This window comes from Denticeps clupeoides, chromosome 20 (genome assembly GCF_900700375.1).
Source record: "Denticeps clupeoides chromosome 20, fDenClu1.1, whole genome shotgun sequence".
Classification (NCBI taxonomy): Eukaryota; Metazoa; Chordata; class Actinopteri; order Clupeiformes; family Denticipitidae; genus Denticeps; species Denticeps clupeoides.
In genome coordinates this window covers 3,747,541-3,763,443 of record NC_041726.1, presented here as the reverse complement: position 1 = coordinate 3,763,443, position 15,903 = coordinate 3,747,541, and the positions used below count along the sequence as shown (strand labels likewise).

General features: G+C 43.4%; 2 protein-coding genes across 4 annotated transcripts; one reads left to right on the top strand and one right to left on the bottom strand.

Moving 5' to 3' along the window:
• The first annotated feature begins 768 nt into the window (after positions 1-768).
• dgat1a (diacylglycerol O-acyltransferase 1a) lies at positions 769-13,368 on the top strand. Of its 2 annotated transcripts, none has more exons than XM_028964714.1 (17): positions 769-1,163; positions 3,030-3,117; positions 6,774-6,814; positions 7,214-7,299; positions 7,570-7,622; positions 7,829-7,934; positions 8,437-8,565; positions 9,216-9,290; positions 9,738-9,841; positions 9,942-9,980; positions 10,065-10,106; positions 10,430-10,474; positions 10,571-10,683; positions 11,426-11,491; positions 11,654-11,741; positions 11,835-11,897; positions 12,010-13,368. In XM_028964714.1, the coding sequence occupies exons 1-17, from the start codon at positions 940-942 to the stop codon at positions 12,178-12,180; spliced, it is 1,533 nt and encodes a 510-aa protein (XP_028820547.1). In that variant the 5' UTR covers positions 769-939; the 3' UTR covers positions 12,181-13,368. The 2 variants fall into 2 exon arrangements, with proteins under 2 accessions (XP_028820547.1, XP_028820549.1); XM_028964716.1 differs by lacking the exon at positions 769-1,163 and adding an exon at positions 1,332-1,524.
• Positions 13,369-13,481: 113 nt separating this feature from the next.
• On the bottom strand, positions 13,482-15,606 carry cfap20 (cilia and flagella associated protein 20). 2 transcript variants are annotated; one of them, XM_028964393.1, is made up of 6 exons: positions 15,251-15,606; positions 14,897-14,976; positions 14,193-14,304; positions 13,807-13,995; positions 13,594-13,704; positions 13,482-13,510 (listed from the first exon to the last, which is right to left on the bottom strand). In XM_028964393.1, the coding sequence occupies exons 1-6, from the start codon at positions 15,332-15,334 to the stop codon at positions 13,505-13,507; spliced, it is 582 nt and encodes a 193-aa protein (XP_028820226.1). In that variant the 5' UTR covers positions 15,335-15,606; the 3' UTR covers positions 13,482-13,504. The 2 variants fall into 2 exon arrangements, with proteins under 2 accessions (XP_028820226.1, XP_028820225.1); XM_028964392.1 differs by having other exon boundaries at positions 13,503-13,704.
• Between the last annotated feature and the right edge of the window lie 297 nt (positions 15,607-15,903).

Sequence of the window (15,903 nt, the reverse complement as noted above, 5' to 3'; positions counted from 1 at the left end):
CGGTTCTTCTTCTGCGTTGTGTAATTTTTTGATTTCTTTTCTTGAACCGTAATTGACGAGCTGACACCCAAGAAATTTTCCGTGCAAAGTGTATTCTGTACAAAAGCAAGGTCGCGTCAGAACATCGCGTCACACACCGCGTCTCTCTGCACCTCTCTCTACAATATACAGTAATAACAGAACATAAAAAAAATATTCACAAATATGTACATAAATTAAAATAGAAGAAAAAATAACTTTTTGCACACAAACCCCACGCACCTCTCACAGCTCATGCCATGTGTCTAAGAGAACTAAACCGGGTCTCCAACCCACTAACCCGAGGGCACGGCCGCATCCAACCACTTTTCGGGGGGTGATCAAAGTTTTAGAACCCACATAACTTCTTATAATTACCATAAATTGAACAAACAAAAATACAGAAACATATTTAACATAACCAGAAACATTAACACATTTTAATATTCTACAATTGAACAAACACCCTGATTGTCGTTATAATTCCCTTACCCACATCAGCATACAGGTAAACAAAATAAAAGTCTTTAGAAAATAAGAAAATAAAAGACACAAGAAAGAAGAAATACACTTATAAATCTAGTGTAACCATTTAACTCCGGCACATGTGGACGGACGAAAGCAACGACACGGGGGTCCGTACACCTGTTCAGTTACAGGTGGCGCTGACGACCGACCAAGGCCGTTTCGCGAACGTGCCCCGCATCCGCGTCCTGTATGCGCAGCAGCTGCGCGGGGCCGACGCTCACGAACGCCCCCCTTACTCTACTAATATCAAAGATCACTCGTTTGACCGGGTGTGTGTGTGTGTGTGTGTTTGTGTTTGTTTGTGTGTGTGTGAGAACTCACGGAAACTTTTTCTTTGGCTATGAGTACATGTACTACGACTGAGGGGTAAAAAAAAAGAAGAAGAAGAAGAAGATGGGGGACAAGCATGAGAACGGCTCGGCGACGCGCAGGAGGAGAACCACCATCTCCGGCGGGGCGAGTGCGAAACGAGCCAACGGGAGCACGCCGGCCAGCGGGGCCGAGGAGCGGTGCCTGCGGAACGGCTGCGGCGCGGCGAACGGCGGGGCGAAGGCGCGGGAAGCCGAGGCGCCGGCGCGCAAGGAGAAGAGCGGCGACGCCGCCGACGAGAGACTCAGGTAGACGCGACGCGACGCGGCGCCGCGACGTTTAGCCGAAGCCGCGCGTTTTTCTCCCCGCTTTCACGTCAACAGTCGGCGACGGCCGGCCGGACGCCGCGGGGCAGGTTCGCGAGGACCGAGCGTCGGTTCTCTCGCTTTTTTTTTTTTTTATTTATTTTTCTTTATTCTTCTTCTTTCTGTCGCGACGAGGCTGCGATGGGACCGGGCGTCGGTGACGCGTCACACGCCGAAAGGGCCCGAAGATGTGCAGGCCGCAGCTGGATGGACGAGTTCGGGCCCGGTCGCCGAGATAAATACAAGAGTCTGACACCGACACGCTGGATTTTATAGGCTGTGTTAAATTAGCCTCCGTCTCGAGGTATATTCTATATAGGCGTATTAAATGTGCTCGATGATGCATGTTACATGGTTCCCCACATCAGGTGCGCCAGCTGAGGCCTGACAGCGTATTTCTTGTCTTGATTTGAAAACAGTACAGGCCAAAAGTTTGGACACGCCTTCTCATTCAATGTCTCTTCTTTATCTTCATGTCCATTTACGTTGGTAGATTCTCGCTGAAGGCATCAAAACTATGAATGAACACGTGTGGAGTTATGAACTTAACAAAAAGTGGAGACCTGGCCTCCACAGTCACCGGACCTGAACCCAATCCAGATGGTTTGGGGTGAGCTGCTAAACGCCTCTGGGAACTCCTTCAGAACTAGAATATAAAACTTGTTTTCAGTTATTTCACCTTTTTTTAGTACAGAACTACACGTGTTCATTCATAGTATTGATGCCTTCAGTGAGAAAATAAACACATTGAAGGAGAAGGTGCTTCCAAACACATTTATTTATTCGGCCATTCCCACTTCCACGGCCTGGATCTGGTCGCCCTGTCATCTGCTGGCTTTGCTCAGGTGTGGCGGGATCTCTGGAGGAAGGGAACGGCCGCGCCAAACGAGAAAAGTGGACGTGCGAACAAGACGCTGTTTCCTGTTGCGAGGTTTATTAGGCAACGCCAAGGCCTTCTCGTCAATTTTCACAACCATTTTACATTTACATTTACGGCATTTGGCAGACGCCCTTATCCAGAGCGACTTACAACGTGCTTTCAAGTTACCATCGATGAAGAGAAATTCCGGTTCACTAGGACCCCAACTATGAATACATCTATTTAATTCACTCTGTTGTAGATTCTGTACACAAAGTTCGACAACAAGAAAATTACAATTTAATCTAAATATTCTCTAAAGAGGAAGGTCTTGAGCTGTCGTGTGAAGGTGCTCAGTGACTGAGCTGTTCTGACCTCAAGGGGAAGTTCATTCCACCACCGAGGGGCCAAGACGGAGAAGAGTCTAGATGAGCGTCTTCCTTTTACCTTCAGAGATGGGGGGACCAGGCGAGCAGTACTGGAGGCTCAGAGTATACTAGGTGCAGTGCGAGGTGTAATAAGGGCCACGCTGACGTTGGAGGTTAAAGCGGGGTGGAGATGTCCACTCGTACAAGGCACACGACCCATCAAACCACAGTCTAGAGTGGGAAGTCTGTGCTTTAAGAATTTAATGATCAAACGCTGCATACCAACATTTTTTGTCCTGTCAAGTTTCCAATATAGTGAACTGTTTAAAAAAAAAAAAAAAAAAAAAAAAACAGGACACGTTCTTTTTTTTTTTAATAGTGTTTTAGGTAAAACTATATGATGCAGGCTTGACAGTGTAGTTATTGCAGATAATACGTAAAAAAAAAAAAAAAAAGAATTAACGCAGCAGTGTGATTCAACGAAGACCACATTCGCTTGTCTCTGGTTCTATTTAAAGTGCAACAATTTAATTAATATGATTTTATTTTTTAAAAAATAATAAAAATCTCATTCCTCTTTAGCTGCCACAGCCTGCAGGAATCTCTGCTCAGTTCGGCCAGTGGCTACAGCAACTACAGGGGGATCCTCAACTGGTGTGTGGTTATGCTGGTAAGTGATAAATGCTTTTATTTTTTTATTGTCAAAGAATTCAAAGAAGTGCGGCAAGCTTCTTAATAAGAAATTCAGTAGCCGCGGTTTCACCATTTCCAACGTTTAGGTCGGTGATGGTCTCTCTCTCTCTCTCTCTCTATCTATCTATCTATCTATCTATCTATATAATTTTTTTTTTTTTGTGTGTGTGTGCACATAAAAAAACACAATTCTTCATGCAATCTTAAATGCATAACCTCTCCATGATTTGTTTCTTTGCCTCTTTATTTATCTGCCCTTTGTCCTCGATTGTAATGCAGAAACGGATCTGGCACAGAAGCCTCATTCAGAGGGGGGACCTGGAAAGGGTTTTATTTTTAGACCAGCTATGACCTGAGCTGAAATCCCTCTCTCTGGACACGCCAGTCATGATTTTCGTCAGTCAAAGACAGGGCAATCTGACGGAAACAGAAATGTTCCTCGGCCGTTCGGACTCGGGACTTTGACGGTCCACCGCACTTATTCCACGGAGCGAAGACGTTATCTTGACTGCCCGGAACCTGCCGCCTTACTCGCCTTCGAGTCGTAAAAAGTGACTCGAGGGATCAAAGGTCGGTGCCTGGACATTTGGATATAGGACAAAGAGCCTGAGAATCCTGTCCTGTCACTTGTTGCGAGAATTTGTGAAGGGCGGCCAAGTCCCGCCGCTCTCGCTCAATCACGCGTCTCCATTCCGTACATAACGACAGTGATGCGTTAGGTGGCGATTACGTGTCCACCGTATCAAAGTTAGCACAGTGTTACAATGGGCGGTACAAGGACATTGTTTGGCCTTGTTCACTGACTCTGTACAAACTGTCCAGCTTCCTGGTTAAAAGAAACATTCCAAATCCTGCCCACCTTGCCCTTTAAACCTATGGCTGAGGAATTCCGATAATGTCGCCAACGTGATTACTAGCAATATTGCACAGTTCACACTGCATCACAGTACAGTTGATTCGACGATGCCAATGTCGGCGATATCAAAAGCCGCAACTGGAAATGACTCCCAAATAGAAGAGCATCTTGCGCTCGCAGTATCTGGCGAGGAAAACTTGTGTAGAAACGAATGTAGTTGACAAACCCCCGATGATCGCATTTAACGACTTACCTTTGGCTCATTTAAACCTGCAGAATCCCGGTCTCTGGCAACTCTGACAGGTAACTAGTATGCTAGAGGTCGGAGTTCATACAGCGGCTGATCTGTGACTTTACTTTGTGAGCATCTGTGACCACGTTCACATCATAGCGCTTGCAAGTTTGCAAGTCAGTATTCAGACCAATTATGTTTTCAAGAGGTTACGCTAGCTAGGCACAAAAGCACTACGTTTTATATCGCCCCCTTGTGGTCTCCAAAGCTATTATTCCAGACTGCATTAATCCGCATTTTTCTTAACATTCAATTTTAGTCTTAAGATTGAATTGTGATCACATTTGATAATTTGCTAAATGTACAATTGATTATTTACATTTACATTTACGGCATTTATCAGACGCTCTTATCCAGAGCGACTTACAATCAGTAGTTACAGGGACAGTCCCCCTGGAGCAACTTAGGGTTAAGTGTCTTGCTCAGGGACACAATGGTATTAAGTGGGGTTTGAACCTGTGACTCTGTAGTGTTCCGGTTCATAGGCAAGTGTGTTACCCACTAGGCTACTACCATCCCCATTATTATATAATTAACAGCTATTAATTAAAGATGCACACGCAAACTCTGACTGGTGCAGGGGAGGCATCTATCTTCTCTGCTCTCTAGTTTGGAGGGCAGCATTGTAAATGCAATAGATTTGCACCGATTAAGCGATTTGAGAGCCAACGTCGCTCATACTTGTTGGTTGATTAGTTGCAGTCAGTTCAGTCACAGAAGAGAAGCTTGCTTTCTTCCTGTGGTATCCAGAGCAGTCTGGCGCAGTAATTCTAAATGAGAAATTTTGCTGAATTACTTTGATGACTGCAGGAAGTGTCACACGTCCTCTAAAAATAAACACCAATTTCCGCTGAATTGGAGTGAAAAGTGGAGCACTGGTCCTCGTCTTCAAAGGCTCACAGGGCAAAATTGTAATTTCAAAAGCCAGTATTAATCCTGGCTTTGAAACAAGATCATGCAGACATTCTCACTGGGGCCTTTTCCTTGCGTTCCCTCAGAACATCCTTAAGACGCTTTGTGTCCGGCGACGAATAATTATGGAATTCCAAAAGGGAAAATTGCAATTGAAAGAAGCATCTTGGCGCACGAGAACAGACTGCACATCCACAGAGGGCAGTCTTCAGTGGCCAAAAAAAAAATGAGGAGGAATAAAGGCACCAATTAGGTTCAGGGAACCTCAGCACTTGTTATAGGATGAGAGATTCAAATGCTGGTACAGTGATTTTGGGACTCATTGTGACCATGATTAATGGAAAGAGACTTTGCTTTACTTCACCTTTTGATCTTTTGCCATTTTTTATTCATTCACATCTTTATGCGTCTGCTATTTTCTTCCTTGTCCCTGTATTTATTCATGTGCAACAGCAGAAGAACATGTGCACATACCCTATAAAGCCAAGTGGAAGCATGTTCAGAGAATGCACGTGCATTTTGAAGCGCTTAATTTCGCATGCAGTTCAATATTTAATTTATAACCCCCTTCCACCTGCATGAGTTCACTTATGGGCCTGCCTCTGCCCTGGAATCTGGTTTGGAAATGAAAGAATTTACTTCGCATTAACAGCACAATAGTTATATAACTTGGATGACTAAACCAAGAAAAAAATGTTTTTAGAAAGTTTAAAATGGAAGAATGGAACAACTCTCTGACACAGTTCTCGTTACGGCTCATGTTTTTTATTTAGTGCCGAGCGCTGTGCTTGGCACCAGTTTGAAAATAGTGCCCACTAGTTGAACCTGGAAAAGCAGAGTCTTTCCCCTTCTTGTATACTGGGACCGACAGCAGTAGGATTATGTGGCTTGTGCCATGAATTCGGTTTAATTTTCTCCATATATTGCCTAGCCACAGTGCATCTGATTCATGTAACCAATTATTCGTATTATTTTTTTTTTAATTGTTTGAATCTCAGATGCGACCCAAGTTATTTTTAGGCCGTACGTTTGAAACGCTGGCCAAACGCAGTCTGACAGAAGGCACGGTGTCAGCGTGGCCACGCTCCAGGTAGCCTTCAAACGAACCCGATGCAGATGGCTCTGCCGTTCTCCCAGAAGGGCTCGTTTGTGGGATTTTCTTTAGAGCCGGCCGCCTTCGACAGAAGAGGAAATTCAGCGCACAGCCCGGCGTGGAGAAACCATCCGGGCCGTGCAAGGAGGGACTGGGGGGAAAAAAACGCAAACTGCTGGATGCCATGTCTGTCTTTTTTTCTAGAGCGCGGGAGAGACTAATTAGTCATGAGATCTGCACGTGACTCGCCGCCTCCCGCTGCGCGAGCCTGCTTCCTGTTGACCGAGTGGGTTGCATACTTTATCAGCGCCCGATGCGATAAACCAGAGCGGATGGCTGTTTTAATGGGGGACTTTGATCTCCGCATGGTTCTTCCCCTGCGTCGTTAAGATGCTATCTATGCGTGTGTGTGTGAGAATGAGATGCAATATTAAAACTGTAATGTTATGTGCTCATGCTAATCGCATCGTCCTGTTGCAGGTATTGAGCAATGCACGGCTGTTCCTGGAGAACCTCATTAAGTAAGTGTTCCGAGAGAAACGAAAAGCATTCACAATAATGATAGTGTCCATGTCTTTTTATCCATTAAAGTCCCAGTGAAAAGGGGAAAAAAATAAATCGCTGTATTAAATACACAGTATAAAAATATGACGGTCTTAATATTCTGGTTTGTGTGTGTGCGCGTGATTGACAGCTCCGTGCAGCCAGACATGCATATATAATCACATCCTCCTTCAGTTTTGGTTGCCGTTGTTGACTTGACAGATGAGTCACAAAACCAGTCACTCTGCACGCCCACAAGGTCCCAATTAACAGTTTTCTGTCCCCGGAGCTGCGCGAAGTGTCCGAACACCGCGACTGATTGTGTCCGTGCTCGGCATTGGATGCACCACGCTTACGTGTTCTGTTTTTCTCCGCAGATATGGAATACTGGTTGATCCCATCCAGGTGATCTCACTGTTCCTTAAAGACCCCTATAGCTGGCCAGCACCATGCCTTGTTATTGGTAAGTTTTTTTTTTTTTTTTTCCTCCCCGTGCAGTTCAGAACTATGTAAAAATGTTAAATATTTTATGTAAAGTACTTTTTTTATAAAATGAATGAATTGAGATCTCGCTGTGCATGCGTAATTAATTGTTCTGTCTTAATTGTTCAAAGTCCCCGCTTTGTTTCATGCAGCTAACGCCGTGACCGTTTTGCGGCGTTGTTTGCTCGCGGACCCACATCTAATTTATTTCTGTGCTCTCTCTCTCTCTCTCTCTCTCTCTCTCTCTCAGCCTCCAACGCATTCATAATGGCAGCGTTGTACACCGAGAGGAGGCTGTCAGTGGTGAGTGGCACTCAATAAATGGCTGCATCTAATTTGAGGGATGCGCTGTGAAATGTGCTCTCGTCTCGAGATGCAGGCGGGCTATCTGTTCCGCTCATGACAAGGTGGCACCACGCTTGCCTTAGGACGAGTCGATAAATAAAATTACCTTGACATTCGAACGGGGGGTTTTTTTTTTTTTTCTTTCTCTCCTCTTTTCTCCGCAGGGGACCATCTCCGAGGCTACCGGAACGTTCCTCTACTTCATCAACCTCTCTGTTATTTTGTGCTTCCCTGCAGCCACTGTATTGACTGTGACTTCCATGACCTCAGGTAAAACCAGCCTCTTCCCGAAACACGCTCCAGGGAAGTCATTTGTTAGTCCGTGTCTGAAACCGTTTCTATGCAGACGTATCTCCCACTGTGCATGATTGAACTCTCTTTATAGTAAACCCTCCATGGCACCGCCATGATTTTTTAAAAATCTGTTCAGTCGTGGCCTTTTAAGGGACTTAAGGGAATTAGAAAGCTAATGCTAAATTATTATAATGAGCCTATATTGATCAGATTCGCAGATATTTTTATTCAATAATAAATCTATTGCTATGAACTATAAAGGAGTACTCGTGGTGCGTTGTTATGCATAAAGGGGACGCGGCTGGATTTAAAATCTAATCGGGCTTATTATTTATGCTGGAATAGATTCATCACACCCTGTCCTATCGCCTCCACGGGGCTTTCCCCACGGTTCTTTTGTGTCCTGGCATTTTTATTGCGGCATTACGCTTTATCTTATCACTTTTTTTTTTTTTTTTTTTTTTTTTTTTTTTTGCAGTGGGTGGAGTATTTGCCCTGGGTGTGTACACCATCGTTTTCCTGAAGCTGTATTCCTACATGGACGTGAACCGGTGGTGTCGTGAGATCAGAAAGGCCAAAGCTCGCACCCTTTCTCGCTCCCATTCCTGTGAGTCTTTACTCTGAAAGATCAAGGATGTCCACCCAACCACTATATAATAAGCGAGGCTTAATTGGCCTGCATTTATAGTGCCATGACTATAGTGAGGCACTATAAGTAGTCTTTATCCTTTTATTCAGAACCACTCAGTATACACACACACACACACACAGTATATGCACTATTTTTCTACATACACGGTGACACGACGAAATGTGTCCTCTGCATTTAACCATCACCCTTGGTGAGCACTGGGCAGTGTGTGGGGACGGTGCTTTGCTCAGTGGTACCTTGGCAGATCGAGATTCGAACCGGCAACCTTCTGATTACAGGGCCACTTCCTTAACCGCTAGGCCACCGCTGCCCCACTTTTATGTCTCTTTAAAAGATAAGATGCTGTTATGCTGCCATCTGTTGGTTGGAATATTAAAATTGTCTGTTTCGCTGCAAAGATGACTCACGTTCTGCGCATTAAAATGGGCACAGAGACAATCCAGCCAAAAACGAGCAAGCAGGAGTAGGACAGGTGTGTGTTCGGCATGTGAAAATTGAACAGCCCGGCAGGCCATCTGTACCTCGCGGAAAACACAAATAGCCTCCGCTTCCTCAGCATAATCTCACACAGACTGCACTTCAGCCGACGCTGCCTTCTCCCGCAGGTCCCTCCGTGTCCAGGGCCAATGGAGCTGCTGCGCACGCGCTCGTCACGTACCCGGGGAATCTCACTCACAGAGGTGAGAGCGTGCCGGAATGGGGAAAAGTGGTTTGACGGTATTCGTTTTTGTTCATTCTCAAAATACTCGAAAGGGTGAGGTTAAAAAAAAAAAAGACACCAGGATTGCCAGATATACTGCTTGTTTTTCATTTTCATTTATCTGCAATACTTTGTTTTAATGTGTCCAAATTAATCTAAAAGATTAATGAAGTAAATTCAATGATTTTATTTAAATTGTAACCATGATCGGCCATGGTAAGAAAAATGCCTGTTTCAAAAAAGGGTCTGTGTGCAAAAAGCAGTTTTATTGAATGTGTTTTGAAAGGGGTCTTTTCTTATATTTAGGCCTACATCATAACACTGTAGTAGCAAGCTTTAGTCTGATTAAATTTTTTTTCTTCTTCTTCTCATATATATATATCTGTGTCATATCTCTCATATACACACTTTTTTTTTTTTTTAATAGATATGTATTATTTCATGTTCGCTCCAACACTGTGCTATGAGCTGAACTTCCCTCGGTCTTCTCGGATACGCAAGCGCTTCTTGCTAAGGAGGCTGTTTGAGATGGTGAGTCTGACCAGTGATTTTCATTTTAGAGTTCCATGCATTAAACAACGTATAATCAGCACTTTCTGAACACTTTTTTTTTTTTTTTCCCCTCTCGTAGCTTTTTTTCACACAGTTGCTTGTTGGATTGATACAACAGGTATGTGCTCTTCCTTGTTTATTTGTAGTTATTGCATTTTAAATAAGCTTTTTTGAAAATTACTATTTCAAACTATTGTTGCAGTGGATGGTGCCGACAATTCAGAACTCCATGAAACCGTTCCAGGTAAAAATCCCTTTTTAGTTTCCACCAGTAATGGCTGTTTTCTGAATTTGGTCCAATATTGAATGGTATGCCGTTTCGATCTTGCAGCTGACTTAGAGCCATTCTAGAAGTGCAGAGATCTTACCAAAAAAATAAGCACTCTCTAAAACCTACTTATGTATGTGCAAAAAAATATATATCACATCAAGACAATTGCACTACAGTTAAACTGTACAATTTAACTGTAGTGCAATTGTCTTGATGTGATATATTGCATCAAAGCAGCAATAGTGTGTAACAGTCGTGTTAATGGTGCAAATTCTCAATTCATTCAATTTGGACAGGACATGGACTTTTCCAGAATGGTGGAACGTCTTCTGAAACTTGCTGTAAGTTTAGCTTCTTTTTTTTTTTTTTTTTTTTCCCTCCCTTCTTTCACTTGTTCCTGCTTTCCTTCATCCATTTCCCCTCTCCATCCCTGACAGGTCCCAAACCATTTCATCTGGCTTGTCTTCTTCTACTGGTTTTTCCATTCCTCCATGAACTTTGTCGCTGAACTGATGCAGTTTGGCGACAGGGAGTTTTATCGGGACTGGTGGTAAGTTTTTTTTTTTTTTTTTTTTTTTTTTTTTTTTTTGTCTTGGTGGTACTGTCTCCAAAATGAAGAATTTTCCTTTCGCTCTATATAAGTCGGTACGAGTCTAAATGTAATTTACATTTTACATTTACATTTTTACATTTACAGTATTTATCAGACGCCCTTATCCAGAGCGACTTACAATCAGTAGTTACAGGGACAGTCCCCCTGGAGCAACATAGGGCTAAGTGTCTTGCTCAGGGACACAATGGTAGTAAGTGGGATTTGAACCCGGGTCTTCTGGTTCATCGGCGAGTGTGTTACCCACTAGGCCACTACCACCCCATATTTTCACCCAATTTAGTGAAGGAGAGCAAGACGGTGGCAGCGGCAAAATCATCTTGTTCCCCAGCTGCGTTTTTGAAATGTGTAGTTACTGTTATTATTCCCGTTTCTAATTTTCACATTACAAACTTTATTCTGGGCCAATGGCTAGAAGAAAGAAGGTTTTTCTCAGAAGCTCCTAATCCCTTAGCGCCCCTACAGAATACTCTTTACTAAATTCAGCTCATGTTGGAATGGCACCCAGTCACTTAACAGCAAAACGGCTTAAGTACACTCGTCATTGGCCTGGGGAGAGCGATAAGAGCAAACTATGTTGTTTTTTTTTGTTTTTTTTTTTTGGGTCCCTTCAACATTAAGGAAATATATTGTGCGTTTAATTTTATTTTATTTTTTTTCCCCTCTCTCTCCTCCCACTCAGGAATTCCGAAACCGTAACGTACTTCTGGGCAAACTGGAATATTCCCGTGCACAAGTGGTGTCTCCGGTGAGGACGGGCTTATGTTATTGTTCTTATTATTATTGGAAATGTGACCTTTTTAGAAGGTCCAGAGTTCTTCTATTAGTGTTCGGCGTCGCTGTAAAATCTGTCCCCCCTCCCACCCGCTCACGCACTAAGTAATGGTCCATGTATTGTTCCTTCCCACAGCCACTTTTACAAGCCTATGTTGCAAAGAGGTGTGAACAAGTGGGTTGCCCAGACGGCCGTGTTCCTGGTCTCCGCCTTCTTTCACGAGGTTTGTGTGGGCACGGAGCACTGATTTCTCACACACACACACAGACAGCCTAGTTAATCATGCACTGACTGTTTTACACATTCTCCTCTTCAGTACTTGGTGAGCATTCCTCTCAAGATGTTCCGGCTGTGGGCGTTCATGGGAATGATGGCCCAGGTCAGATGAATCCATAATTCTATCTATTTGTATACTTAATGAGTGCGGGAGTTAAATTTTTTTTTTTTTTTTTTTATAAATGCCACTTTGACCTTCTCGCTCTTTACTACAGATTCCCCTGGCTTGGTTTGTTGGACGGTTCCTAAGGGGTAACTATGGCAACGCGGCCATGTGGATGTCCCTCATCATTGGCCAGCCCATTGCTGTGCTCATGTACGTCCACGACTACTACGTCCTGCACAGCAGTCAGGCGCAAGGAGGCGAGCGGGGAGTTGAACTGTGAAGGAAGTTGACCTTCGGAAGGAAGGCACTGAATGTAATACTTTTGCAGTGTAATTTTTTTTCCCCAAAGGGAGACATTTCGAAAACGTCCAATCGAATGGCAGCAGGTGTTACTGTAGTTCAAGACCCAGCACCGTTCTAAAAAGCACTTTAATTCTGCGGCGAGATTGGGCCTGGTCTACAATCACACACTCACAATCGTCCTGAAGCACTGCCAAGCCAAAGCGAAAGAGCGTTCGCACGCCGCCTTCTGTTTAGTTTCTGATCGGAAACTTTAAGCACAATGTTGATCAATGCAAATGTCCTGTAGAAGTGTACATTTAACCTGTTTTTCCATTGCTTTTCTGTGTACCATATTGATTTTTTTTTTTTTTTTTTTTTTAGCTTTAATCTGAACCATTTGTGTTGAAATAATATATTTATTTTTCTGCTTTGAGCAATCCTTTTGTTTCAGATGTTCGTTCAATTTGCATAAGGCCTTTGCACTTTATCTGCATGAATTGTTTGCATAATTATTTTCTACTTGGAATTATTGTGTTAGTAATGATTTATTACTGTATGAAATGACTGAGCCCTTCAATTCAGTATGACTTTGCATTGAACCAGTTTTCATATATTTTTTTATGTTCAACAGATTTGCTCATTTATATACATTTTTGTTCTTGTTTTGCTCTGATCTCGCGTTGTGCACATTTGGTACTGTGACATTCAAATGAAACTAGTTGCCAAACGTTTTTTTGCGTGCCTGCAATCGCTGCTCCAGTCTGGCTTTGCGATTTTTCTACACTCACTCTTTTTGGTTGCAGTATTAAATGGCAGTGGTTCCTTGCCCAAAGATGTCATGTCAGGGTCTGAAAGCTATCCGGTTTCCCAACAAATGTAATTTCTCAGCCAATTTACAGGATGTTTCCTTTTTTGACTTGCACCTTGTTCTCAGATGAACCTGTTTCCTTTTTTTTTTGAAACAGCTGAAGGAAGAAAAATGTCCTCTTTGCATCAGTGTTTTGGGTGTTTTATTTTCTCAGAGCCTGATCTATTTTGTGATTTTTGAAGTGTATAATCTGCTTCTTTTTGTACCATTCTTAAAGGGGTTTGTAATTTCTAGAAGAACAGAACTCGGGGTGCTGTTGATGTGTAGATCCTGCTGCACCTTTGAAAAAAATAAAAAATAAAACTCTTGGCCATGCAACTGCCTGGGGGGGGAGTTTTTAATTCTCTCGACTGCATGAAATATTTTAATAACATACGATATACACAGAGCATCAAAAGTCAAAAATGGTAAAAAGAAAAAAAAAAAAGTAGAATTTCTCAAGGCAGAACTTGATCTACTGCTGTAAAAGGAGGGGGGGGGAAACACAGAGTTAGATTAAGCGCTCGACTTGCATTGCTGAATTCAGTTGCAACTCCGGCTCACCTTTGCTTTATTTTGCACGGGCAAGTAAAGCTTGAATTCTGCAGGGAGCTCGTCTTCCGAGTACAGCCTGTCGGAGAAGTAGACTCTCCGGATGCGGCAGTTCGCGTGGATCTAAAAGGCACAAACGCGTCCCGTCAGCATCGACTACATTTCCCCGCTTGTGGGACCAATGAAGGACCGTCTTGTCTCAACCAGAGAAGCTAAACGGCTCACCTGTACCCGGAGTGTCTCTATGTAATTTGTGCCGTATGCCCGTCGCGTAAAGTCCGACAGATTAAACTGGATCTGGTTCCAGCCGTCATCCAGTCGCATTGGCATTGTACAGATGAAGGGCTTCACTCTGGTGGTGCTCTGGTAGTTGCTGGCACGAAACCTCCTCCTGACGTTTTTGTCATCCAGCACCTGACCCCGGCGTGGCAATTGGAAAGAAGAAACCGCTACATATCATATTTTTCACTTTATGCTACTAACCTAATTAGGGTAAATAATAATAGGTGAATTTTCTTTTTTTTTTTTATATGCAGCATTACACGTGAAATTCTGCTTTTCCCGCACATCTGTTCTCACATAGTTTGTATGTTTCAGGCAGTGTGCCCTACCTGGACTTCGAAGGTGAAATATTTTTTCAAATTCTTGATTATCATGACCAAGAATGGCAGCTTGATGCCAAGAGTCTTTTTTGGATCGGCAGGACAGGTGATGTAAGTCGTGCTGTTGAAACGAGAAAGGGTTAAACAGGCTCACCATTAAACACATATACATACATTTTATATATGTAATATACATAGAGTACAGGCCAAAAGTTTGGACACACCTTCTCATTTAATGCGTTTTTTTAATGACCATTTACGTTGGTAGATTCTCACTGAAGGCATCAAAACTATGAATGAACACATGTGGAGTTCTGTACTTAACAAAAAGTGGAGACCTGACCTCCACAGTCACCGGACCTGAACCCAGTCCAGATGGTTTGGGGTGAGCTGGACCAACAAGTGCTAAACACCTCTGGGAACTCCTTCAAGACTGTTGGAGAACCATTTCAGGTGACGACCTCTTGAAGCTCATCGAGAGAATGCCAAGAGTGTGCAAAGCAGTAATCAGAGATAAGAAACTAGAAAATAAAACATGTTTTCAGCTATTTCACCTTTTTTTTGTTAAGTACATAACTCCACATGTGTTCATTCATAGTTTTGATGCCTTCAGTGAGAATCTACCAACGTAAATGGTCACGAAAATAAAGAAAACACATTGAATGAGAAGGTGTGTCCAGACTTTTGGCCTGTACTGTAGATCCTGGTGTCACCTGACGTTGGACCCTTCCACTTCCAGGACCAGGGACTGGATGTCGTTGTCAGTGATCCGTTTAATGTGACCATTTCTCACCTGGAGAAGAAAAAAAACAACAGCCAGTCGTGCAACTAACTAGTCCTGCCACGAGAAGCCGAATCCAATAGTCAAATGTATCGAGCAGGCGAATGTAGATTTTTTTTTTTAATTTTTTTATTCTTATCAAAAGGCAAATCGGTCTGAAAGAATATAAATATTTAATGAATGTGATTTAGTTAGGTAGGTAAAAGCTTCAGCGTTTAGCAGAAAGAAGAAGAAGAAGAAGAATTACAATCCGCTCGGAGAGAACGCAGCCGACGCGGCCCCTCACCTTTTTATCCCATATCTGGAGCGGCTTGCTGCCGATGCTGTACAGTATGGACAGGAAGCCGCTCTGAAACGTGTTTTTGAACATCGCTGGCGGCCGCGGGTCCGGGACAGAAGGCGCGACGGCTCGGCCCGCTGGCTGGGTGCGGTGCGCGCCTCAAACCGCTCCGTGCTGCAACTGCGCCCTTTTTTTTTTCGTTCTTCTCCTCCTTCCGCCGTCCGCCGAATTCGCTCTTCGTGCCTTGCCGCTTTTGTTTGCAGTAAATAAATGTCTGGGTTTTATTTTATTTATTTTTATTTTTTTTACGCCTCTCCTCACAGCGCCCGGTTCTGTTGTCCGTCCGCGTTGCCGTGGACACGGGACGCGGCGCCGCCCTGTTGACGGCGCGCCATGGCAACAATGTGGCGCCCGACAATAATCAATCAGTAATGCGATCAATCCATCGCCACACTGTACTCCCGAAGGTTCAGCAACATTTGCAAAAAAACAAAAAAAAAACAAAATAATAATAATTTTTTTAAAGATTAATTAAAATATTTTTTTCTTGGTCTTGTACTCTTTTGGTGGGATCCATCTGTCTATCTGTCCGCCTACACGTGCTTTGGAACAAAACACAACATGCATTTCTCCATATGCACCGTAAAAAAACGGTAATC